The 27,822-nt window shown below is 39.2% G+C and overlaps 1 protein-coding gene across 1 annotated transcript in view; it reads left to right on the top strand.

The window, feature by feature from the left end:
- The window catches only part of AAMDC (adipogenesis associated Mth938 domain containing), a 33,396-nt gene extending 7,176 nt beyond the window's left edge, over positions 1-26,220 (top strand). The window contains exons 2-4 of the mRNA XM_082660869.1: positions 1,305-1,454; positions 24,181-24,276; positions 26,046-26,220. Coding sequence (XP_082516995.1) covers positions 1,323-1,454; positions 24,181-24,276; positions 26,046-26,186 — 369 coding nt within the window. The 5' untranslated portion in view covers positions 1,305-1,322 and the 3' untranslated portion in view covers positions 26,187-26,220. The remainder of the gene's footprint in view (positions 1-1,304; positions 1,455-24,180; positions 24,277-26,045) is intronic.
- The last annotated feature ends 1,602 nt before the right edge of the window (positions 26,221-27,822 follow it).

Below are 27,822 nucleotides of genomic sequence, written 5' to 3'. Positions count from 1 at the left end.
ACTTTTAAGCTTGGCTTCCTAGGGGGTCTCCTCTGTGCCTATATGTCTTAGTGTACAGCCAAAGATTGTGTTCAAACACCTCAAGCCAGTAAGACTTAACCCTCCCTACTGATGGATCAGTGTCTGTGCTGGGGAGTACATTCAATGTTCAGATGTTTTCATCTCTTCCCTGGCTCTTACATTCTTCTGAGTCCTTCTGAGCCCCCTCACCTCTTCACTTTGCATGTTCTATAGGCTCCATTGGCCCAGAACATTTCCATGACTTAGGCCTATTCCTGTCTTTGATGCATATGCTCACAGCCTTTGCTCCACTCTGGATAGAGAGCTTATCAAGCACCTCTTGGGAATTCCTTTTAAATCCCTGTCTACTCTGACAATCCATTGCTTGTTCCAAACAGGCTTACAATATTAAGGAAGCAGAGCCACCTGCCACCCATATTTACTTGCCACTGAAATCACCAGGTTAACTGAAAATGCTCTAAATCAAGTGAGCCTCCTCTGCCTTAGCAGCAAGACTGTTGGTTTTCATGCCCTGCCCCAATCAAGTTGAACCTCTGTGCCAACAACTGTTGTAGGGGCATGGGAGTAATCCCAGGCAAGAACAACAAAACATCTTACTGTTCTTATCTGAAATTCAGTGGTTTTCATGAATAAGCGTTTTTCAGTTTGCAATATATCTTTAATATTATTTCCAGAGTGCCAAATTTTTATTTTGACAGTTTTGTCCAGCTTTATACCTGCTTTTAGGGAAAGGATTTGTCAACTTCCTCACTCCATCATGCTGAAGTAAATCTCCACCTTTAATTTTACCTCTCAAAAATATCCTGAGGGGCTTCCCTGGTGGCGCAGTGGTTAAAAGTCCGCCTGCCGATGCAAGGGACACGGGTTCGTGCCCCGGTCCGGGAGAATCCCACATGCCGCAGAGCAGCTGAGCCTGTGCGTCTGGAGCCTGTGTTCCGCAACGGGAGAGGCCGCGGCGGTGAGAGGCCCGCGTGCCACAAAAACAAAAAAAAATCCAGAGAATTCCCTCCAGCGTCTGAGAAGTAATTGTAGTATCTAGTTTCCATGGTTGGATGATTCAGGATCCCAAGAAAAACATTTCACTTTTTAGACCTCTGGAGAAGAAGTGACAACCACATAAATGAGAAAGATGCTTCTTAACTCATAGAGGACCAGGGCTTACTATATTTTGTATACAGCATTATAATTTGAAATACATTCTGTTTATAGTATAGCTCCTGTATTTTGGAGCTGTTTCAACCTTACTTTAAAACTGATTTAGTGTATTTTTCTTTTAATTTCAGAGTTCAATTAAGTTCCTTATGTCTTCCCCTGAAATTGCTTCCCTCTCATGGGGGCAAATGAAAGTACACGGCTCTACTAAAATCTATAAGGACTGCAAAGTGTGGCCAGGGGGAAGTCGGGCTTGGGATTGGAGAGAAACAGGAACTGAGGTAAGCTATTAGTGTATGGTTGACACTGCATATGGTTGACACTGCATAAGGCTGACCAAGTGATTTTCAAACTCCTAAGCCATAATGACAAAGTTCCAAGTAAAAAGTAACTATTTCTTTCATTCTCTCTCTCTCTCGATATAATACACATAACATTAAGCTCACCATTAGAGTTTTAAAGTATGCAATTCAATGGATTTTTTATCATAACCTTGTACAATAGCTACCACTACTAACTCCAGAATATATTTATCACCCCAAAGGAAACCCCATAACCATTAGCAGTCACTACCCATTCTTCCCTCCCTCCAGCTCCTGGCAACTACTACATTCTGTTGCTATAGATGTGCCTGTTCTAGATGTTTCATATAAACAAAATCATTCAGCACATACCTAGGATTGGAAATTCTGGGTCATATGGTAACTCTATGTTTCACCTTTTGAGGAACTGCCAGACTGTTTTCCAAAGTAACTGCACCATTTTACATTATAGATGTTAGAAATGTATGATGGATCCAATTTTTCTAAATCCTTCCTCATCAACTCTTATTTGTTTTGCTTTGTTTTTATTATACCACCCTAGTTGATGTGAAATGTTATCTCATTGTGATTTGAAATTTCATTTCCCTTATATTGCAGCTCCTCAAGTATTCTCAGTGTGCCATGCCCAAAATAGGGTCTCCGTTCCATGAGTGGAGGTTGGATAAAAGAAGGGAACCCCCTACCTCTCCACCACACTCACTTGGGACTAAGCTTCAGCAATAGATAGCTGCAGGCAGTATGAGAAACATTGATGTCCTGATTCTCCCAGGAAGAAAGCCTTACAGCTGGTAGCTGAGAGAAGAAATAGCCCTATGTTCTTGGCTGCAGCAGTCTGGAGTGGAGTCTCACCTCACTGAACTAGGAGGAGGGAGGCAGGCAGCAGTCTTTCTTGAAATATCACAGATTTTCACCTTTCCTACCAAATATTTATATTTTTTCTTGAATACGTATTTCTTATTTGCTGTTTCCTCTTTGAACCTTTTCCAAAGTCTTGGCATGATTGGGGTTAAAAAAAATTTTTTTTAGGTTATGTTTGTTGGTTTGTTTGTTTTAATAATTTACACTTAGGTGCAAGTAATGGAGCTCTTCATCCAGTAGTGATGGAAGTTGATCCTTCCATTCTGAAGGATAGTTTTGCTGGATATACAGTTTGTGATAGACAGTCTTTTTCTTTCAATACTTTGAAAATGTCATCCCACTTTTTTTGGCATTAACTGGTTACTAATGAGAAATCAAATGTTATTAAGATTTCTTTGGATTTGACAAGTCACTTCTCTCTTGCTGCTTTCAAAATTCTCTCTTTATATTTAACTTTTGACAATTTGACTATGATACATCTACATGTGGATCTCTTTGAGTTTATCCTACTTGGAATGTATTGAGCTTCATAGATGTGTAGATTGTTGTTCATCATCAAATTTCGGACGTTTTCACCATTATTTCTTCAAATATTCTTTCTGCCCCTTCTATCCCTTCTCCTCTGTGAAAACTGTTAGGGAGTATGTTGTGTGTTTTTTGGGGTTTTTTTTTTGTAGGGGTTTCCGGTGTCCCACAGTTCTCTTGAGGCTCTGTTCATTGTTTTCATTCATTTTTCTATCCGTTTTCTCAGATTGGATCATCTCAATTTACCTATCTTTCAGTTTTGCTGATTCTTACCTGCCATTGTACCCCTTTAGTGAACTTTTCATTTCAATATTGTACTTTTCAGCTCCAGGATTTCCTTTAAAAACTAATTTCTATCTTTTTATTATTATTCTCTATTGGGTTAGATACTGTTCTCACACTTTCCTTTAGTTCTTTAGATATGGTTTCCTGAAACAATGACAGAAGTTTCCCTATATGCCTGAAACCAATAGGTGTTCCACTTTATGGTAAGGGGCTCTGTATGCAATTTGGGGTATGTAATCAATACTTAGCCAGACAGTTTAAAACTCTGCTTGCTCCTTGCTTATGCAGACTCTCAAGGGTACCCAGAATTGTGATCTTAGGGCCTTTTCATGTCATTCCTGAGCATGTGCACAATCCTGGACATGTGTTTGGCTTTTTCAATACCAAGGTTCATACCTGAGCTTTTCAAAGCCCCCATAAACATCTCATTTCTTATTTTTTTCATTTTAGTTTATTGGAACCTCTCATTTGCCCTGTTGTCTACTGCCTCAGGCAGCTGCACTGTTAAACAATTGTCTGCGACTGTTTTTGACAAGCTTCTCTGGGATAAAAGATGGTTTGCATTGGCAAGCTCCAAGTCAGATCAAATAAAGAGAGCCTATGAGTGGGGCCTTCCAAGGAACCACCAGACAGGTCAAATAATGACAGTTCTCTGGGAATGGGCATTTGAAGGAGCTTTAATCCGTTAGGTGATTGCAAAGCTGGTGGTTTTCACTGTGATTCCAGGTTGTTGCTTTCCAAGGTGACCACAGAAGTGGGGATGGGATAGTGGGGTGTGTTAAAGTCCCCCACTGTTATTGTGTTACTGTCAATTTCTCCTCTTACGTTTGTTAACATTTGCTTTATATATTGAGGCGTTCCTATGTATTTACAATTGTTATATCTTCTTCTTCGATTGATCCTTTGATCATTATGCATATGTCCTTCTTTATCTCTTACAACAATCTTCATTTTAAAGTCTACTTTCTCTGATAAAAATATTGCTACTGTGGCTTTGTTTTGATTTCCATTTGCATGGAATATCTTCTACTGTCCCCTCGCTTTCAGTCTGTATGTGTCTCTAGATCTGAAATGAGTCTCTTGTAGGCAGCATATATACAGGTCCTGTTCTGTATCTATTCAGCCAGTGTATATCTTTTGGTTTGTGCATTTAGTTTGTTTACATTTAAGGCAATTATCAATAGGTATGTTACTATTGCCATTTTGTTAATTGTTTTGGATTTGTTTATGAGGTCTTTTTTCCCCTTTCTTCTTTTGTTCTCTTCTCTTGTAATTTGATGACTATCTTTTTTTTAAATTTATTTATTTATTTATTTATTTTTGGCTGTGTTGGGTCTTCGCTGCTGCACACAGGCTTTCTGTAGTTGCGGTGAGCGGGTGCTGCTCTTTGTTGCAGTGCACGGGCTTCTCACTGTGGTGGCTTCTCTTGTGGAGCACGGGCTCTCGGCACACAGGCTTCAGTAGTTGTGGCACGTGGGCTCAGTCGTTGTGGCTCGCAGGCTCTAGAGCGCAGGCTTGGTAGTTGTGGTGCATGGGCTTTGTTGCTCTGTGGCATGTGGGATCTTCCCAGACCAGGGCTTGAACCTGTGTCCCCTGCATTGGCAGGTGGATTCTTAACCACTGCACCCCAGGGAAGTCCTTGATGACTATCTTTAGTGTTATGTTTGGATTCCTTTTTCTTTTTTGTGCATATATCTATTAGAGATTTTTGTTTACAGTGAGGCTTTTGTGTAGCAGTCTGTATATATATATATATATATATATATATATATATATATATATATATATATATATATATATGCTTAAGTTGCTGATCTCTTAATGTCCAATGCATTTTAGATAACCTGCATTTGTACTCTCTTTTCCTCACAATTACTTTTTATTTTTTTGGCCATGCCACACAGCATGTGGAATCTTAGTTCGCTGACTAGGGATCGAACCCACACCCCCAGCGGTGGAAGCACAGAGTCTTAACCACTGGACCACCAGGGAAGCCCCACAATTACTTTTTTTGATATTATATTTTACATCTAATTGTTTTGTGTATCCCTTAACCACTTATTGTGGTTACAAATAATTTCACTACTTTTGTCATTTAACCTCCCTACTAGCTATATGTTTGGATGATTTCCTACCTTTATTGTATGTTTGCCTTTACCAGTGAGCTTTTCCATTTCGTAATTTTCTTGTTCCTAGTTGTGGCCTTTTCTTTTCTGCCTAGAGAAGTTCCTTTAGCATTTGTCGTAAAGCTGGTTTGGTGGTGCTGAATTCTTTTAGCTTTTGCTTGTCTGTAAAGCTTTTGATTTCTCCGTCAAATCTGAACAAGAGCCTTGTTGGGTAGAGTATTATTTGATTGTAGATTTTTCCTCTTTCATCACTTTAAGTGTATTGTGCCACTCCCTTCTGGCCTGCAGGGTTTCTGCTGAAAAATCAGCTGATAGCCTTATGGGAGTTCCTTTGTATGTTATTTGTTGCTTTTCCCTTGTTGTTTTTAATATTCTCTCTATCTTTAATTTTTGTCATTTTGATTACAACATGTCTTAGTGTGTTCTTCTATGGGTTAATCCTGTATGGGACTCTGCGCTTCCTAGACTTTGGTGATTATTTCCTTTCTCAGGTTAGGGAAGGTTTCAGCTACTATCTCTCCAAATGTTTTTTCAGGCCCTTTCCCTCTTCTTCTGGGATCCCTATAATGCGAATATTAGTGTATTTGATGTTGTCCCAGAGGTCTTTCAAACTGTCCTCGTTTCTTTTCATTTTTTTTTCTTCTGTTTGGCAGTGGTGATTTCCACTACTCTGTATTCCAGCTCACTGATCCATTCATCTGCTTCATTTAATCTACTATTGATTCCTTCTAGTGTGTTTTTCATTTCAGTTATTGTATTTGTCAGTTCTGTTTGGTTGTTCTTTATACTTTCTAATTCCTTGTTAAAAACTTCTAATTTCTCACTCTGTGCATCCATTCTCCTCCTGAGTTCTTTGATCATCTTTACGATCATTACTCTGAACTCTTTCGTGGGTAGATTGCCTATCTCCATGTCACTTAGTTCTTCCTCTGGGGTTTTATCTTGTTCCTTCATCTGAAACATATTCCTCTGTCTCCTCATCTTTTCTAAATTGCTATTTGTATTTTTATGTATGTTGTAGGTTAGTTATGTTTCTCCACCTTGGAAAAGTAGTCTTCTGTAGGAGACATCCTATGTATCCCAGGATTACACTCCCCTCTCGTCACCCAAGGGCCAGGGGCCAGCTGGTCCCAGGGTAGTGTCTAGCCTGCAGCAGGCTGCAGGACTATAGTTTTCTTAGTTCTGATGTCTGCCCACTGGTGGGTTGAGCTGGGTCTCGGCCCTCTGGTGGGCAGGGCTGTGTCTAGAAGCTGTCTAGAGGCGGCTGTGGGCTCAGGAAGTCTTTAGGCAGCCTGTCTGCTGATGGGTGGGGCTATGTTCCCATCCAGTTTGTTATTTGGCCTCAGGCATCCCAGCAGTAAAGCCTACAGCCTGTTCCGTTCTGCCGGGTCTTGATGTGCCAAGGTGTGTCAGTCTCCAGGAGAGCTCATGCAGATGAATGCTCTCTGATGTTTCTGCCACCATTGTCTATGTCCCCAGGGTCTCCCCCACACCAGGAGACCCTCCAAGACCAGCAGGTAAGTCTGGGCCAGTCTTCTATCAAATTACTGCTTTTACCCTTGGTCCCAGGGTGTATGAGATTTTGTGTATGCCCTTTAAGAGTGAAGTCTCTATTTCCATCAATCCTGAGGAGCTTCTGCGTTCAAGTCCTGCTAGCCTTCAAAGCCAAGTCCTCTTCATGGTGCCAGACCCCTGGGCTGGAAGGCCTTAGTGGGGCTCAGAACTCTCACTCCTGTGCGAGAACCTCTGTAATATAATTAATCTCCAGTTTGTGGGTTGCCCACCCGGGGAGTACAGGATTTGATTATATCGTGTGTCCACCCCTCCTACCGGTCTCATTGTGGTGCCTTTGTTTTGAACTGCATGCACTCATTGTTTTGATCCAGACACCTAGTTGTTTGTTAGCTACCAACCTGGATCTTAAAGAAAGGAATATACCTTTCTTTATAAAAAGAAAGGACTGGTAAAAGAAATGAGAGGGCTTTGAGATGTAGAAGGGACAGAATGAGAGCAGGCTGAGGAATAAGAAGCTATAATGCTTGTGAACCAAATGACTCCATTGGATTGTTTCATAGAGTAAAGCTAGTGTGGTGTAAGAATAGGCAGTGGTATAGTTGAGGGTGTCGGGTGTCTGCAGAGCTCAGTTTACATTTTATTCAGTAGATAAGACATAGCCACTTCAGATACTTAAGCAGGAGATTGATTTGACTGACAAAGATTATCCAGACTATGGGTTTAAGATATATTGGAGTACCAACTTATGAGTGTGCCACACTGGAGAGATTTTTTTTCTTCAGAAATGGATTTAACGCTATATATTATATTTTTCCCATATAAGACTACATGAGTTAGTATTACCCTTAACCTCATTCTGTATTTAAGGAAACTTAATAAGCACAGAGTTTAGAGCTAGAAAGCTAGAAAAATGTGAAATCAAATAGTAAATTCAGGTCAGATTCTAACTTTCTTCCCTGTTCCTTTCTACTACATCATGATTCCTCTTATAAACTTCAACACTAAAGACTACAAAACTGTGAAGTTGCCAGTGATGATAACAGGAAAATAGGAAAAGTTTGCTGTAGGTTTAGTTTTCATCTTGTTAAGTTTCATTTGTCAGTAGAATAAACAAGAGGAGGTGTTCTAGAACTTGTTGGAGAGAGAAGAACTAGGAAAGATGAGAGGAAAAGCTGAGCTGTTGACTAGAACTTACCTGTATAGAGGCAAAAGGACATCAAATCAAAGCTATTAAGCCTCAGAGTCCTCATCTATAGAATGGAGATAGTAATATTACCCACCTCACAGAGTTGATCTAAGGGTTACTGTACTGTGCTAGATATGGTGTAGGCACTCAATAAATTAAGCTGTTATTGTTAAGTTAGTAGTAGTGTGGGTGGATATGAAACAGCAAATATCAAAACTATTAAGAAGGTGAGAGGGTTGGATTGGGAGTTTGGGATTAGTAGATGCAAACTGGTATATACAGAATAAATAAACAACAAGGTCCTACTGTGTAGCACAGGGAACTATATTCAATATCCTGTGATAAACCATAATGGAAAAGAATATGAAAAAGTATGTATATATATGTATAATTGAGTCACTTTGCTGTACGGCAGCAATTAACACAACATTGTAATTCAGCTATACTTCAGTAAAAAATTAATTTAAGGGCTTCCCTGGTGGCGCAGTGGTTGGGAGTCCGCCTGCCGATGCAGGGAACACGGGTTTGTGCCCCGGTCCGGGAAGATCCCACATGCCACGGAGCGGCTGGGCCCGTGAGCCATGGCCACTGAGCCTGCACGTCTGGAGCCTGTGCTCCGCAATGGGAGAGGCCACAACAGTGAGAGGCCCATGTACCGCAAAAAAAAAAAAAAAAAAAAAAAAAAAAAAAAAAAAAAAAAATTAATTTAAGAAAAGAAGGTGAAATTGGCAGGATAAGGCAGTTTATTAGATTTAGCAGGCAAAGGAGAATTCTAGCATGGACAAATGGGTAGATGGTAGTGCCATTTATTGAGATTGGGTATATGAAGAGGAGGAACAGATGTGTTTGTGTTTGGGGCAGAGGCTGGGTAGAGAAAATGATTAATTCTTTTGGAATATGTTGAGCTTGAACTTACGATAGGGCATCAAGAGATACCTAGTAGATATTTAGATTTATAGGTCCAGGCACTGTCACATTTTAACTAGATACCTTAACCAAGTTATATAGCCTGACTGTGCCTCAGTTTAACCGTTTATAAAAGGAGAATAATAATGTCTGTTTGTCATGGCTTCATGTAAGAGTAATAAATGGGTTGGGAAGAATAAATTTGAAAAATGCATGCCACTTACCATCATGCAAATTCATTCTTTCTCGCACTCAGTATTTCTCAGTGTGATTCATGGATCTCTTGCATCAGAATCACCTAGAGCTTTGTTTAAAATGCATGTTCTGTATCTCCTGCACTCTTCCCAACTACTGAATCATAATCTCTTGGGGATGGGACCTGGAAAATAATATATTTCACGTGGTTGCTTTGAATACTAAATATGTTCATCTTTGTAAAGCATCTACCACAGTGCCTGTCACATAGTAGACACTTGATCTTTTTAAGTTTTTTCTTTTCTCCCTTAGTTACCTAGCACCACGCCTAGCACATAATACTGCTCTACAGTATGTTTCTCAACTATAGAAATGACTGCATTAATTCTTTTAAAAGTCTTGGACATGAAACACTCTGATTTGTACATCAAATGCTGCTTAATAGGGAATCCTTGAGGGAATTAATTGCCTGAGAGTGTTTAGGGGATTTCTTTTTACTCTAGAGTACTACAGTTGTTTATGCCATGACCTGATGGAGGTATTATCTCTAGTTATTTTTCATGCTCTAAATATATAGTAGTATTGTTCAGCTATTCTTTTTTTGTGTTTGTTTGGGGTTTTTTTGGCTGGATCACGCAGCTTATAGGATTTTAGGTCCCCAACCAGGGATTGAACCTGGGCCCACAGCAGTGAAAGCATCGAGTCCTAACCACTGGACTGCCAGAGAATTCCCTTGTTCAGCTATTCTTTTTAACAAACTACCCAAAACTTAGTGATTTACAATAATAAGTGTTTATTGTCATGCTCATAGGTCTAGCTGGAGCAGCTCTACTCCAGGCTGCAGTTGGCAAGCTGGCTGGGTACTCCATATGTCTCTTATCCATCTTAGACCAGTGAACTAGCCAGGACCTGATCTTCTCATGGTGTTATCTGAAGCTCACAAACATAAGCCCCACTGAGCAAGTATATTTCAAGGCTTTGCTTGCCCCAGGTTCACCAACGTAAGTTCCCACATCAGTAGGGCACAGAAGTATATTCTGCCCACACTAAGAGGGCAAAAAGAGTGAATATTTGCTGAACAGTTATCCAAACTATCAGAATATTCAATCACATGTTGTACATCTGCATATGAGTTGTTCCTTGGGCAACTTAAACCAAACATATCCAAGGCTGATTTCATTTCCTTTTCCCTACCTCCCCACCCCCCACAAATATCCAGGTACTTTCTTGTGTTCTCCGTCTCCATTAATGCAATCACTATCCACCCAGTCACCTAGAAAAGAAACATCAGACAGAAGTTTTATTTCTCCAGTTTTCTCCTCCACCATATCCAACAAAGTACATTTGTCGACTTGTCCAACATAAAGCTAGTCATGTCACTGCTCTGCTTAGAAAATTTCAAAGGCTTTCCATAGACCTCAGAATTAAGCAAAAACTCCTTAGGATAGTGTTCAGGGCCATTTTTTTAAAACAATGATACAGTTCCAAATTTTTCCTTCATTCTCATCCCCTATATTTCATAATACATCTGAAGACCTAGCTATTCCATACCAAATACACATTCCCTTACAAACCTACCATGATCTTTGATTCTCTGTACCTTTGCTAAAACCACTTCCTTTTACTTATTGTTATTTATTTATTTGATTGCGCTGGGTCTTAGTTGTGGCAGGCGGGCTCCTTAGTTGTGGTTCACCAGCTCCTTAGTTGCAGCACGTAGGCTCCTTAGTTGCGGCAGGTGGGCTCCTTAGTTGTGGCATGAGAACTCCTAGTTGCGGCATGCATGTGGGATCTAGTTCCCTGACCAAGGATCGAACCCAGGCCCCCTGCATTGGGAGCACAGAGTCTTATCCACTGTGCCACCAGGGAAGTCCCTAAAACCATTTCCTTTACTTGAAATGACCTGCTCCCCTTGGTACCTGTTGAAATCTTATATATCCTTTAATTCCTAGCTTTTGTTTTATCTCCTCTATGAAGCACTTCCTGATAATCCTTGTGAGAATGAGCTGCTTACTCCATTCTCAGTATTCCTATAATACTTTGTGCCTCTATTTTAGCACTTAGTGCAGTTCACCTGTATTGTACTGACTGTGTATTTACGTGTTTCCCTCACTAAGTGGTGAACTCCCTAAGGGCAAGAACTATGCATTTGGCACAGTGCCCATAAAGTATGGGCTCAGTAAATGTTGGCTGCATTGAATTTTTAATTATAAATGTCATTAAAAAAATTTTTTTATACTTTGTGACATTCCTTCTGAGGTAGGTTAATGTTGTGATTCCTTTTTTATCAGTTTAAGGGTGGGAAGGGGCAGATGATATAGCGATTGCAGAATGGAAATATCAAGAAAATTTACTGTCTTCAACCAGTGTCCTTGAAATAATAATTACTACTACCTACTCCCAAATCTCTACCAATCATTAAACAACTGCTGTGTGCCTGATCAAATATAGCATTTCCAGGGTCACACCACTAATAATTTTTGGAACCAAGATTTGAACCTGAGTCTTACTATAAAGCCTATACTTTTCTACTATTGCATACTGTCCTCACTCATTTCTATCTTAAAGCAATAACTATCTCATTGGAGAAGAGTTTTCTATGTGGAAACATGCATAGGTCTTTCATTTATATATCCTTTTGTTAGGCTGAAAGGGGACAAGGAGGAAGATATGACAAAAGTGTAAATTTAAAAGAAAGCCAAACCAATTAGCAGGCACCTAAAGAGAACCAAAGGAAATGTGGAAACTTTACCCCACCTATTTAAAAAAAATTTTTTATTGACATGTAGTTGATTTTAGTCCCACCTTTTAATTTTAAACAATATTAAACCTATGAAACAGTTGTATGAATATTACAATAAATAGCCACACACCCTTTCTCAAAATCTTCAAGTTGTTAATACTTTGCCACGTTGGTGTTTTCTCTCTAAACACACACACACACACACACACACATTTTTCCCCAATCATTTGAGTGTAAATGGCAGATATTTTAGCATTTCTTTCCTAAGAACATAAACATTCTCCTACATAGCCACAATATCATTCTCACAAATAAGGATATGATCCTTGATACAATATTACTATTTAGTATACAGCCTATCTTCCAATTTCCCCCCAAATGCCCTCTATAACTATTGCCGATTTTGTGGGTTTATTTTTATATATAATACAGGCAATAGGTGTAAAGTATAACATAATTCTCAGAGTCTTGTCCATTTGATCAGACTAAAGGTTCTAGTACTTAGGACGCAAAAGGAAAGATAGATGAGCTGAGCTGTCCCTAACCCTTTCTGCTTTTGTGTGTGTTTGTTTTTGCTTGTGTTTTCCCATTTACCTTCTAAACGTGGTTGACCTGAAAAGCCTATTGAACCTCTCCTGCCCCTTTTTCTATTTTGAAATATTTTGAACCTATATAACAAATTGGAAAAAAATAATAAACACTTGTATACCATCAGCCTAGATTTACCAGTTTTTAATATACTGGCACATTTACTTTATTTATCTTTCGGTGGCTTTCTCTCTCTCTCTCTCTGAATAACTATATTTGCTGAATCATTTGGAAGTAAGTACTGACATCATGATACTTAACTCTAAATACTTCAGCCTGTATCTAATAAAACAAAGGCATTCTGCCTTACATAATCATAATGTTACACTCAAGAAATCCAACATTTATATAATATTAAATAGCATCAACTCCATAGTCAAATTATAACAATTGTTCCAATAAAATAATATCTTTTATAGCTGGCTTTCCTTTCCAACCCAAGATCCAGTCAGGTGTCATGCATTGCATTTTGTTGTCGTGTTTCTTTACTCTATCAATAGATAGATTTATTGATTGAAGTATAATTGACCTACAATACTATGCAAGTTTCAGGTGCACAACATAATGATTTGATATTTCTATACATTACAAAATGATTACCACAATAAGTCTAGTTACCATCTGCCATCATACAAAATATTTACACTGTTATTGACTATATTCCCCATGCTGCACATTTCATCCCTGTGACTCATTTCTTTTGTAACGGTTAAGTTTGTACCTCTTAATCTCCCTCACCTATTTCACGCATCTCCCCCACCACCTCCCCTCTGGCAACCACCTGTTTATTCTCTGTTTATGAGTCTAATTTCTGTTTTGTTTTACTTGTTTATTTGTTTTGTTTTTTAGATTTCACATATAAGTGAAATCATACAGTATTTGTCTTCCTCTGTCCGACTTATATCACTTAGCTTAATACCCTCTAAGTACATCCTTGTTGTCGCAAATGGCAAGATTTCATTCTTTTAGTGTTTTCATTTTCTTTGCAAAAATACACAAGTGGAATTGCTGGATTGTCTGGTACTTCTATTTTTAATATTTTGAGGGACCTCTGTACTGTTTTCCATAGTGGCTGCACCAAGTTACATTCCCACCAACAGTGCACAAGGGTTCCGTTTTCTCCACATCCTCGACAACACTTGCTATTTGCTATCTTTTTGATAACAGCCATTCTGACAGATCTGAGGTGATATTGCACTGTGGTTTTTATTTCTATTTCCCTGATGTAGCTACATCAAACTAAAAAGCTTTTGCACAATGAAGGAAACTAACAACAAAATCAAAAGGCTTTGGAAGAAAATATTTGCAAACAATGTATCTAATAAGGGGTTAATATATAAAATATACAAAGAACTCATACAACTCAACACCAACAAACAAATAACCCAATTAATAATTGGGCAGAGGTCCTGAATATACATCTTTCCAAAGAAGACGTACATATATCCAACAGACACATGAAAAGATGCTAATAGCTTTCCTCCAAGAAAACACAATAAGATTTCCGTAACATTGACACGTTATGGAAAGCCTCTTAAAGAGGAACAGAATCAGACACTCACTAAGGGTAGAGAGCCTTAGTGGTTTGCCGGGAGGGATTGCAAGCAGCGGAGAGGGAGCTGGTGGCAGGGTGAGGATGCCTCAATAACAGGCTGATGCTTCAAACACAGACCTATGCGCAAGGCTGTAAGTAATCACCCACCAAGGCCTGGATCCACAGGCTGTTGCAGTTATCTTTCATGACTCTGTATGTGACACCCTGGGCCTGCAGTAAAGCACGCAACAGCCAATTGAGTTCCACTGCTCCAGCAACTCTGATGGGCTCCTGCTGTCTGCAGTCTCTGAATCTTCAGAGGATTATGGTTTTGCACTCTTTTATGACCTTTCACTTCATTGAGCAGTGGCCTTGTTTCCTTATACTAGAATGTGAGCTCTTACAGCCTGGGGATCACAGTGCTCCTCAAAGTAGATGCTATTCTTTGGGGGTTTTCTTAATAAATTTATTTATTTTTGGCTGTGTTGGGTCTTCGCTGCTGCGCGCGGGCTTTCTCTAGTTGCGGGGAGCGGAGGCTACTCTTCATTGCAGTGCGTGGGCTTCTCATCGCGGTGGCTTCTCATCGCAGAGCACGGGCTCTAGGCACATGGGCTTCAGTAGTTGAGGTATGAGGGCTCAGTAGTTGTGGCTCATGGGCTCTAGAGTGCAGGCTCAGTAGTTGTGGCACACGGGCTTAGTTGCTCCACGGCATGTGGGATCTTCCCAGACCAGGGATCGAACCCGTGTCCCCTGCATTGGCAGGCAGATTCTCAACCACTGCGCCAGCAGGGAAGCCCCTATTCTTTGTTAAATGAAGGAATCATTCAGTATTTCAGATAAATGCATTTACTTAAGGCAGGTGAAGCTCTCCAGCCCTGATTTGTAATTCTGTTAAATATTTACCTTGGTCATTGTACCAGAAAAAAAAAATGTTAGTTCTTCATACCATAGCTGTTCAGCTCAGGGTGGTTCTAGGATTGATCACAGAGCTGTAGAACTAAAAAAGCATCTAATCCAATCGTTTTATCGATGCATTCTTTAAGAACCAATGATTGTAATCAAATGAAAAAATATCCCCATTTTTGTTTTGCCTTTTAAAAATGTGTAAACCTAGGGACTTCCCTGGTGGTCCAGTGGTTAAGAATCTGCCTTCCAATGCAGGGGATGCAGGTTCAAACCCTCGTCGGGGAACTAAGATCCCACATGCCACAGGGCAACTAAGCCTGCACGTGCCACGACTACTGACCCCTCACACCATAACTAGAGAGCCCACACACTGCAACCACTGAGCCCACGCACTCTGGAGCCTGCGCGCCACAATGAAAGATCCCGCATGCCACAACGAAGATCCTGCATGCCGCAACTAAGACCTGATGCAGCCAAATAAACAAATATATATATTTTTAAATATATAAACCTAAATTACTTTAGAGATAAAGAATCTAATCTCCCCCCAATCTCTTCTGATCTTTGTGGAGAATAGGGAAAGCTGGAGGCAGAGATACTGTTCAGAGCCACCTGGCCACTAGCTCTGCATCCCCTCCCACGATGAGGAAGTACCGTTGCTGCTGATCAGTTTGGTTCACTCTTTGACGTGCAGGTGTTCTAATTTAGAACACTGATATTCCCTTAAGTGTAAGCTCATATAGTCTTAGTGTAAATTCCTTAAGAAGATGCTGATGAAGTTAAGTCAGAACATAAAAAGGTGTTAGTGTGAGAGACTGGCTATGTTATCAGCTCTGGAACACTCACTGAGTGAAGAGTGTCAGCAGTAGTTGTACACCCCACAGGGAATCAAGAGACATGGAGAAAGCCAGAAAAGATGGGCTGCATCTGTTCCTGCTTTGTGTAGCCACCTGGCTTCTGCTAAACTTTGTTTCCTTGGCTAAATAAATCAGGAAGTAGTGAGTAGGTATGTGTGCCTATATGTGGTCTCTTCCTGCTAATCTATAACCTGCCAATACTACAGGGTTATTTTTTAAGCTGTTTATTTTGAAATAATTTCAGACTTACAGAAAAGTTACAGGAATATTAGAATTCTCATTTTTACCCAGACCCAAATGTTAAGATTATCATATTTTCTTTATCATCCTCTTCTCCAATAGACTTTTTTCTGAACTGCTGTATTCTATCCCTTTGCTCCTAAATGCCTGTGTGTACTTCCCCAAAAAACAAGGACATTCTCTTACAACAGTGATGAAAATCAGGAAATTAACATTGATACAATACTATTATCTAATAAACAGACCTTATTAATATTTTGCCAATTGACCTAATACACGTTACATTTATTTGTCATATTAATGGAATCATACAGTATATAGTCTTTTGAGACTTGCTTTTTTCACTCAGCATAATACATTTTAGATTCATCCATATTGTCATAGGTATCAATAATTTGTTCCTTTTTTATTATTGAATAGTATTCCATTGTTGGATTATAACACAATTTGTTGATGAACATTTGGGTTGTTTCCAGTTTGGTTTACTACACGTAAAGCTGCTACAGATGACTGTAGTTAGTAATGCTATACGATATATATGAAAGTTGTTAAGAGACTAAATCCTAAGAGTTCTCATCACAAGAGAAAAATGATTTTTTCTTTTTTTGTATCTGTGAGATGATGGATGTTAACTAAACTTATTGTGGGAATCATTTCATGATATACATAAGTCATATGCTGTACACCTTGAACTTATACAGTGCTGTATGTCAACTATATCTCAATAAAACTGGAAAAAAAAATCTAGAGTAGGATATGCTGCTTCTCAGTTTAGGAAATAAGAGTTAACAACGCCTCCTCCCACCCCGAATAGAAAGCTGCTATGAACGTTCATGTACAGGTTTTTGTGTGAATGTGAGTTTTCATTTCTCTAGGATAAATACCCAGGTATGTGATTGCTGAATTGGGTAAGTACATATTTAAGAAAATGCCAAACTGTTTTCCTGCTAGAACATGAAGAAAGTGATATGCAGTAAGACTGGTGAGGCAGCTGGGAACTTACAGACCATGTTAAGGAGTTTGGCAGTTATTTTAAGGGCAATGAGAAGCCATTGAGTGCTGTTAAGCAGAGAAGTGACTTGAGTGGATTTGTGTTTTGCAAAGATTCCTCTAGCTACAATTTGAAGAATGGTTAATTGGAAAGGGCTAAAGTGGTTTTATGGAGACCAGTTAGAAAGTTACTGCAACAGGCTAAATAAGAAGTAATGACAGCTTAGACCAGGGTAGTGGCAGTGGAGATGGAGAGGAATGGACAGGTCCAAGAGATAATAAGGAAGTAAATTATTATGTCCAATCTTTTGGGGAAAATGTTTAACATTTCAACATTATACTTAATGTTTAGCTAGCTGTAGGTTTTACTTAGATGTCCTCTACCTAAGGAAGGTTCCCTTCTAGTTTAGTTTATTTTTAAAATATTAATAATAATTATTATTTATTTTTATTGAAGTATAATTGACCTACAACACTATGTTAGTTCCAGGTGCACAACATAATGATTTCATGTTTCTATACATTACAAAATGATCACCATGGTAAGTCTAGTTACCATCTGTTACCCTACACTATTATTGACTATATCCCCCATGCTGCATATTTCATCCCTGTGACTCATTTGTTTTTTGTTTTTTAATTTATTTATTTATTTATTTTTGGCTGCATTGGGTCTTTGTTGCTGTGCACGGGCTTTCTCTACTTACTGCGAGCAGGGGCTAGTCTTCGTTGCGGTGTGTGGGCTTCTCATTGAGGTGGCTTCTCTTGTTGCGGAGCTTGGGCTCTAGGCACACAGGCTTCAGTAGTTGTGGCACACGGGCTCAGCAGTTGTGGCTCGTGGGCTTTAGAGTGCAGGCTCAGTAGTTGTGGTGCACAGGCTTAGTTGCTCTGCGGCATGTGGGATCTTCCTGGACCAGGGCTCGAACCCATATCCCCTGAATTGGCAGGCGTATTCTTAACCACTGTGCCACCAGGGAAGCCCGACTCATTTATTTTGTAACTGTAAGTTTGTACCTCTTAATGTCCCTCACCTATTTCACTCATCTCCCCCACCACCTCCCCTCTGGCAACTATGTGTTTATTCTTTGTATCTATGAGTCTATTTCTGTTTTGTTTTTTAGATTCCACATATAAATGAAATCATACAGTATTTATCTTTCTCTGACTTAATTCACTTAGGATAATACCCTCTAGGTCCATCCATATTGTCACAAATGGCATTATTTAATTCTTTCGTATGGCTGAGCAATATTCCATTGTATATATGAACCACATTTTAAAAAAATTTTGTTTATTATTTATTTTTGGCTGCATTGGGTCTTCGTTGCTGCGCGTGGGCTTTCTCTAGTTGCGGCGAGCAGGGGCTACTCTTTGTTGCAGTGTGCGGACTTCTCATTGCAGTGGCTTCTCTTGTTGCGGAGCACAGGCTCTAGGCACACAGGCTTCAGTAGTTGTGGCGCGTGGGCTCAGTAGTTATGACTCGTGGGCTCTAGAGTACAGGCTCAGTAGTTGTGGCACACGGGCTTAGTTGCTCCGCAGCATGTGGGATCTTCCTGGACCAGACCTTGAACCCGTGTCCCCTGCATTGGCAGATGGATTCTTAATCACTGCGCCATCAGGGAAGCCCTGAACTTTTTAAATTAAATTTTATTGGAGTATAGTTGCTTTACAATGCTGTGTGAGTTTCTTGCTCTACAACAAAGTGAATCAGTCATACATATATATATATATATCCACTCTTTTTTGGATTTCCTTTCCATTTAGGTCACCACAGAGCACTGAGTAGAGTTCCCTTTGCTATACAGTAGGTTCTCATTAGCTATCTATTTTATACATAGTAGTGTATATATGTCAGTCCCAATCTCCCAATTCATCCCACCCTTCTTCCCCCCTTGGCAACTGTAAGTTTGTTCTCTACATCTGTGACTCTATTTCTGCTTTGCAAATAAGTTCATCTCCACCGTTTTTCTAATTTCCACATATAAGCAATATTATACTATATTTGTTTTTCTCTTTTTGACTTACTTCACTCTGTATGACAGTCTCTAGGTCCATCCACGTCTCTGCAAATGGCACTATTTTGTTACTTTTTATGGCTAAGTAATATTCCATTGTATATATGTACCACATCTTCTTTATCCATTCCTCTGTTGATGGACATTTAGGTTGCTTCCATGCCCTGGCGGTAAATACCGCTGCAGTGAACATCAGGGTGCATGCATCCTTTTGAATTATGGTTTTCTCCAGATATATGCCTAGGAGTGGGATTGCTGGGTCATGTGGTAGCTCTATTTTTAGTTTTTTAAGGAACCTCCATACTGTTCTCCATAGGGGCAGTACCAATTTACATTCCCACCAGCAGTGTACAAGGGTCCCCTTTTCTCCACACCCTCTCCAGCATTTTTTGTTTGTAGAACTTTTTTTTTTTTTTTTTCGGTACGCGGGCCTCTCACTGTTGTGGCCTCTCCCGTTGCAGAGCACAGGCTCCGGACATGCAGGCTCAGCGGCCATGGTTCACGGGCCCAGCCACCCCGCGGCATGTGGGATCCTCCCGGACTGGGGAACAAACCCGTGTCCCCTGCATTGGCAGGCGGACTCTCAACCACTGCACCACCAGGGAAGCACTGTTTGTAGAATTTTTGATGATGGCCATTCTGACTGGTGTGAGGTGACACCTCATTGTGGTTTTGATTTGCATTTATCTAATAATTAGTGATGTTGAGCATTTTTCATGTGTCTGTAGGCCATCTGTATGTCTTCTTTGGAGAAATGTTTATTTAGGTCTTCACCCATTTTTTGATTGGATTGGTTTTTTTCTATATTGAGCTGCATGAGCTGTTTGTATATTTTGGAGATTAATCCCTTGTCAGTTGCTTCATTTGCAAATATTTTCTTCGATTCTGAGGACTGTCTTTTCATTTTGTTTATGGTTTCCTTTGCTGCGCAAAAGCTTTTAAGTTTAATTAGATCCCATTTGTTTATTTTTGTTTTTATTTTCATTACTCTAGGAGGTGAATCAAAAAAGATCTTGCAGTTATTTATGTCAAAGAGTGGTGTGCCTATGTTTTCCTCTGAGGGTTTTTATAGTGTCCGGTCCTTAATCCATTTTGAGTTTATTTTTGTGTATGGTGCTAGGGAGTGTTCTAATTTCATTTTTTTACATGTAGCTGTCCAGTTTTCCCAGCACCACTTATTGAAGCGACTATCTTTTTTCCATTGTATATTCTTGCCTCCTTTGTCATAGATTAGGTGGCCATAAGTGCGTGTACCACATCTTCTTTATCCATTCATCTCTCGATGGACATTTAGGTTGCTTCCATATCTTGGCTATTCTAGTTTAGTTTTCTGAGAGTTTTCTTTTTTTTAATCATAAATACATGGTGAACTTCATTAAATGCTTTTTCTGCATCATTTGACACAACTGTGTAATTTTTCTTCTTTACTTTGTGGTGAACTACATTGATTTTTAAAATATTGAACCAACCTTGGATTTGCTAATGTTTTGTTGAGGATTTTCATTAAATGTTTAAAATAGAATTCACCACTGAAATCATATGTGTCTAGAATTTTTTCTGTGGAAGGGTTTTAAATTATAAATTCAATTTCTAACATCTATAGGACTATTCAGATTTTCTGCTTCTTGTGTTTTAATAAGTTGTGTCTTTCAAAAAAATCTGTCCATTTCTTCTAAGTTGTCACATTTATTAGTGTAAATTTATTCCCAATTTTTAAAATTATTCTTCTGCTATCTGTATGATCTATAGTAATGTCCCCTTCATTCCTGGTATTTATGAATTGTGTCTTCTCTTTTTTTCCTGATCAGTCTTACAATGGTTTCAATTTTATTAATCTTTTGAAAGAACCAACTTTTGGCCTTGTTGATTTTTCTGTCATTTGTTTCCCATTTCATTGATTTACATACATATATTCATTATTATCTGTCTTCTGCTTGCTTTGAATATGATTTGCTTCTCTTCTAGCTTTTTAAGGTGGGGGCTTACACCATTGATTTTAGACAATTATTTTTCTATTATAAGTATTTAAAGTGATAAATTTGCCTATAAGCATTATATAGCTGTATTCCACAAATTTTCATGTATTTTTCCTTTACCCTTTAGTTCAAAATACTTTGTTGCTCAATTTCCAATTATTTATGGCTTTTCTAAATATCTTATTGTTATCAACAAATCTATTTTGTCAGATATCATATTCTCTGTTATTTCATTTCTTTGAAATTTACTGAGACTTATGTCAGCATAAGGTCTTAGTGACTGTTCCATGTACACTTGAAAAAACAATGTGTATTCTGCAGTTGTTGGGTGTAGTAACCTATAAATGTCTATTAGGTCAAATTAACTGACAGTGTTGCTAAAAGCTCCCATTTCCTTAATTAGACTCTTTGTCTATGTGTTTTATCATTTACTGAGAGAAGGTTGTTAAAATTTCCAACCATAGAGCTGGATGGACCTAGAGTATGTCATGCAGAGTGAAGTAAGTCAGAAAGAGGAAAACAAATACCGTATGCTAACACATATATATGGAATCTAAAAAAACAAAAAAATGGTTCTGAAGAACCTGGGGCAGGACAGGAATAAAGACGCAGACATAGAGAATGGACTTGAGGACGTGGGGAGTGGGAAGGGTAAGCTGGGATGAAGTGAGAGAGTGGCATGGACATATATACACTACCAAATGTCAAACAGATAGCTAGTGGGAAGCAGCCGCATAGCACAGGGAGATGAGCTCGGTGCTTTGTGACCACCTAGATGGGTGGGATAGGAAGGGTGGGAGGCAGATGCAAGAGGGAGGAGATATGGGGATACATGTATATGTATAGCTGATTCACTTTGTTATAAAGCAGAAACTAACACACCATTGTAAAGCGATTATACTCCAATAAAGATGTTAAAAAAAATCCAACTATAGTGGTTTTGTCTCTTTTCTTAGTTCTGTTATTTTTGGTTTTTTTTTTTAATATTTATTTATTTATTTATGGCTGTGTTGGGTCTTAGCTGCAGCATGCAGGATCTTTCCTTGCAGTGTGTGGGCTTCTCTCTAGTTGTGGCATGTGGGCTCCTCTCTAGTTGTGGCTCCAGAGTGCATGGGCTCTGTAGTTGTGGCACAGGGGCTCTTTAGTTGTGGTACACGGGCTCAGTAGTTGTGGCACGTGGGCTTATTTGCCCTGCCGCATGTGGGATCTTAGTTCCCAGACCAGGGATCAAACCTGCATCCTCTGCATTGGAAGGCGTTTTCTTAGCGGCTGGACCACCAGGGAAGTCCCAGATATGTTATTTTTGTTTTCATATATTTTGTAGCTCTTTCACTAAGAGTGTACAGATTTGGGTTGTTATGTTTTTCTTAATGAATTGGTCCTTTAAGTATCATGAGATGAAACTCTTTATCTGTCGTAATACTTCCTATCTTGATATTAATATAACCACACCAGCTTTCTTAGTGTTTGCATTTTATATCTTTCTTTATCCTTTTACTTTCAACTTATGCCTTTATATTTCAAGTATATACCTTGTAAGTAGTGTTTAGTTGGGTCTTGCTTTTTAACTCAGTCTTTGCCTTTCATTAAACTATTTAGTCCACTTAAAGTTAATTACTGCTACAGTTATGTTTAAGTGTTAACATATTGCTATTTGTTTTCTGTTTGTCCTCATGTTTTTTATTCCTGCCTTTTTAGGGGGGTTAATCAAGTATTTTTTAATACTTCAGTCTGTCTCCTTTATTGTTTTTTTAGCTCATGTGTGTGTGTGGGTGACAGGCAATTGCCTTAGGGAAGATTCAGGTTACACCTAAAGTAACAATTATTGTGTGCCTACAGTGGGCCGGGCACTGGGCTTAAGCACAACTCTGTGGTCATTAGGGCTAGTTCTTTCAAGTTTCAACGTTGCTCCCTAGGTTACAGTATTCTAATAAAGTGCATTAAACAAAGGTTAACATGTTTCTGTTCAAATCCCAACTGTGCTACTTAGTAATTGTGTCATCTTGGCTAATGTGTATTTTGTGAGCTTCAGTTTCTTTATCTATAAAACAAGGAGAATGGATGCTTTTGTGCTACTATTAATGCAGATCACATGGAATAATTTCTATAGCTGTATTATGAAAATTGCAACTTTAAACATGTAAGATATTATTATTCCAGGATTTAATAAAAATACTCGTATTTGTTCTTCTACCTTTTATAACAAATTTCAATCCTATCTTCTCTAAACCATCAGCTTTTTAGACTGAAAAACCCTTCTTTCTTTGGTACATTTGTTGTTGTCTTGGTATATTCAGCAGCTCTTTCCCTAAACCATGTCTAACGATGATTAGAATGTACCCCTTCTACAACCACTGCATCAAGGCATACTCCTAGTCATACTTCAAGATGCAATTAAAACAGCATGTCTTCCATGACAATTTTCCACTCTTATTCACTCTCCAGTAGTTGGGCTGGTATTTACCAAACTCTAACTCCTGTATCCCCTTTGCTGATGTGGAAGCAGTTCAGAAGCCACCATCCTTTAACGTTGGATTAATGTTCATTAAACACCTTACCTTAAATATCCCTGGGAGAATCTGGGAAGACTTTGCAGTGATAGGTTTTAAAGCATCGAAGTTTTCCTGGAGTTAAGTGGGAAAGGGGCTCAGAAAAAGGAAACGGTATGGAGCTTTCCAAGTTTTGGCATGGTATGCAGGTGCTTTCTTCTCCCACGTCATCTCTTTTCACTCACCTGTCACTTACACTTCAGTCATATGGAACTAATTGTAGTTCACTAGGTTGCTCTTTCCTCTGAGCCTTAGTTCATGCTATTCCCTGTATTTGGTATGCCTTGTTCCCCTGATTTCCTTTAACCTGGCTAATTCCTGTTTGTCCTTTAGGTCTCAGCTTAAATGTCATGTCCTCTGGGGTGTCTTCCCTGACCCCCTGCCCTGACTCCCCAGGTCTGAATTAGGTGCCCTTTCTGTATGTTCTCACTACACCCTGAACATTACTTCTTTGTAGCACTTGTAAAACTACTGAAATTTCTCTGTAGTCTTCTATATTTTTCACTAGACTTAGAGCTCCCTAAGGGCAGTACTGTATCTTCTGCTATTCCCAGGGCCCTAGTGAGGCTTGGCCTAGAGTAAACCTCAGTAAACATTTGTTCGGTGAATGAATGACTCTAACAGGAATGCTGACCGCAAAGAAAGATGAAAAGAGCAGGTAGCTGGTATACTTTCTCTTTCCATGTCCAGCATTCTCCTGGTGTGCAGCCTGCAGATGTGGAGGAAGTTGTCGAGAAGGGTGTGCAGATCCTTGTCATTGGCCGAGGGATGAGTGAGGCCTTGAAGGTAGGTATTGGTGAGCACAGCATTCCTGAGGACTTCTGGTAATCTCCTGGATCTTTACCTTAGAGATATGTCCTTCTTGGAAGTTCATCTCTATATATCATGCACCCTCATTTTGCTGAGCCAGGGGATGGCCCAGGATAAAATAGTGGCTGCGCACTATTCTTCCTCATCAGGGTTGGACTCTCCAGTCTCTAATCATAGGCCTGTGCTGTTTCAACTATTTTTCAGAAATTCCTCAATCCTGGAATTTCTTTTAAGCTCTACAGCTATCAATATTTGGCTCTTTAGATTTTTACAGTACTTTCCATTTTTACAGTACTTTTAATTTTTCTTTTCTTGGGCACATTCAAGTTAAGCCTTTTTCCCCTTTCAGAAAAAGAAAGTTTATTTTTATTGTACTTACAGAAATAGTACATGCTTGTTGTAAAAGAGTCAATGCGGAAATGTAGAATTAAAAAGGTGAAAGATTTCCCCTTCCCAATCGTAACTGCTCTAATGCTCTCTCTATGCATCTGCAAATATATACACACTTACACATACTGATATACATGTTTTTACATAAATAGGATCGCTCTATACATATTGTTCTGTAACTTTTTATTCACTTACATTATTGCATTATGGACAGCCTTTCACATAAGTTTATAGAGATCTACCTCATTCTGTCCTTTATATAGATGTCGTAAAATCCAGTTCCCTACCAATGGAGGTGCCCTTTAGTTATATTTTTTAGTTTAACCTAGTTTTTTCCTCCGTTAAAATGATCCCTATCTGTAAGACTACTGTTATTATAAAATTGTTCAAACATATAAAAAAGTAATGTAGGACATTTTAAAAAACATTTCACTCAGAGCTCCTTCTGACAAGGCAGAGTCTAATTAAAATCTATTTAAAATAATATTGAAGGCAAGCCAGAGTTGAGAAAATATCCAATAGCTGCCACTCTTGAGAATCTTTTATATAAATTCATTTACAAATATTTATTCAGCACCTTCTCTGGGGCAGACACTATTCTAGGTACCAGGGACAACAAGCTAAACAAGGCAAACAAGGTTCATGGCCCTCATGGATAATAAAAATGTAGACAATTTCAGATCATAGTAAGTGCTGTGAAGAAAATGGTGACTTATGAGGGGCTGCTCTAAATGGGGTGATCAAGAAAGGCCTTTCTGAGAAGACGTTTGAGCTGCAGTGTACGTACATTCATAAAATTTCATCCTCACACCAACCCTTTGATTTTAAGTATTATTGTCCCCATTTTATAGGGGAGGAAATTGCAGTTGAAAGACTTTCAAAGGTCTCTTGGTTAGTACATAGCAAAGTTAGAATTTAGACTCAGGTTGGACTGACTCAAACATTTAACGTTTTACATACCTTAGCTGAATTCATTCTCATACCAACCCTGTAAGCAGGTATTGTTATCCCTATTTACATACATGGAAACAAAGGCTCAGAGAATTTAATTCACTTACCCAAAGTCACAATGCTAGTAAGGACTTAAATTCAAGACTGACTCCAAAATCCATGCTCTTTCCAGTTTCCGTATCACCTGAGCTGTCTGCACATGTTTCATGGTACTTCTGTTAACTTCTTAGAAGGCTTTTGACTCCTTGGGACTCACTGCCAAATTCTGGGCTGGTGACACGCTGGGTGATTGAGGAGTGATGGTTGTCACTGTCCAGTTCTGTAGAATATACTTGCCTCATAGCAGGAAAAGAAACCCTGGGGGCCTTTCCCCCTGATTTACTCATCTTTTTCCTTCTTCCCAGGTACCCCCATCAACTGTGGAATACCTCAAGAAAAAAGGCATTGATGTGCGGGTCCTCCAGACAGAGAAGGCAGTGAAGGAGTATAATGCCTTGGTTACCCAAGGCATCAGGGTGGGAGGGGTCTTCCATTCCACCTGCTGATGGAGCCTTAAGAGAATAAATCACTAAGCAATGATGCCTGTGACTGTCACTCTTACCTCTGTCCACTCCAGCCCCCCCAAGCATTTCTGAACAGCTGCCCGTGCCAGGTCCTGTGCTAGGCTTTGGGATGCATGGATGACTTAGGGAAGGTCCTTGTCCTGGGGGGTGGGGGCTGAAAATCAGGGGAGGAGACAGAAGTTTACCAAAGTTTAATATTGTGGCAAATGTTAGGCCAGAAGTAAGCGAAAATAAAGGCAAAAATAAAGAAAGCCTTCTGACTTGAAGTTTGTAAGCCAAAGAAAAGTTTCAGTGCATTAAAATCACATTGCAATTGATGCTTTGGAATGTTTAGTCATCAATTCAACCAATGTTTATTAAGTACCTTATATGCCAGGCACTGCTATAGGCTCCAGAAAAACAGCAATAAAAGTCTTGTGCTCATGAAGCTTATATTCTAGTGGGCAAAATAAACAAGTAAACAAATACATAATATAAGTAGAATGTTATGAAGAAAAATAAAGCAAGATAAGAAAAAGAGTGACAGGGGCTATTTCAGATATGTGGTCAGGGAAAGTGTCTTTGTGCAGTGACATATGAGCAGAGCCCTGAATGAACTGAGGCAACATTTCAATAACAGTAAAAGGAGCTATGCCTTGATACTAGGGTTCTAGGCAGGCTGTTCTACTAACTAAACCTGAGCCTTGCCAGACAGTTCTCTCTGCCTCAGATTCCCTCACTATAAAATGATGGGGCTGGACTAAATGCCTTTTAATGGTCCCTACTGGCATGGATAGCCTTTGCTCTATTAAATACCAGGTAGCTTTTGTGAAGCCTTAGAATAGACTGAAAGAATTATAATAGTAATCAGCATTACCTTATTTTTCATTTTTCCCCCTCTTTAAAGAGTTATGAGTATCAGCTTTGGTGTCAGATAGCCTTGACTTTGAACTGTGGCTTTCACGGCCACTCACCGGTTGGGCATTTATTTAATCTCTCAGAGTTTCACTGTTCTCATTTGTCAGATAGGGATCATATTAGTACCTGCAGTTATCATAGGTGTTAAGTTGGGCAATTCATAGAAAGTCTTGGCACATTGGCATGTAGTAAGGACTCAATAAACTGAAACCATTGTATCTTTCTCCTAATGGGGCTGCTGTGTAAAGCTAACTGGTTTCATTTTATGGTTCTTAATATATCAGCTTATAATTTCACAGATTCATAGAATGTTGGAGCCCAAAGGAATTATCTACTCTATTCTCTCATTTATTCAGTACTTCTCTTTTATATTCATTTACTGAGAGTCTCTTACTAATATTCTTATGACCAATTATTGCTGGATCCTAGGGGTACAGGAATGATATAGTTCTTGCCCTCAGGAGTTATGTGAGAGAGAAACAAATAAACAAGACAGTAATGATACAGTGTGCTAACATTATACTAGTTACAAGGTCCAGCGGTGGCACAAAGGGTGGACTAACTTATCCTACCAGAATGGGAGGAAAATTAGGGAAGACATCACTAAGGACATAACACAAGTCTTAAAGAACAAGAAGAGGTTCATTTATTCACCAAACATTTGGGAACTCTTTATTAGGTATGGTGTCTATCATGGTCATAACTAAATAAAATTGCTCCA

This window comes from Grampus griseus (assembly GCF_964374135.1).
Source record: "Grampus griseus genome assembly, chromosome: 8".
NCBI lineage: Eukaryota > Metazoa > Chordata > Mammalia > Artiodactyla > Delphinidae > Grampus > Grampus griseus.
This window is presented reverse-complemented; position numbering and strand designations above follow the sequence as displayed.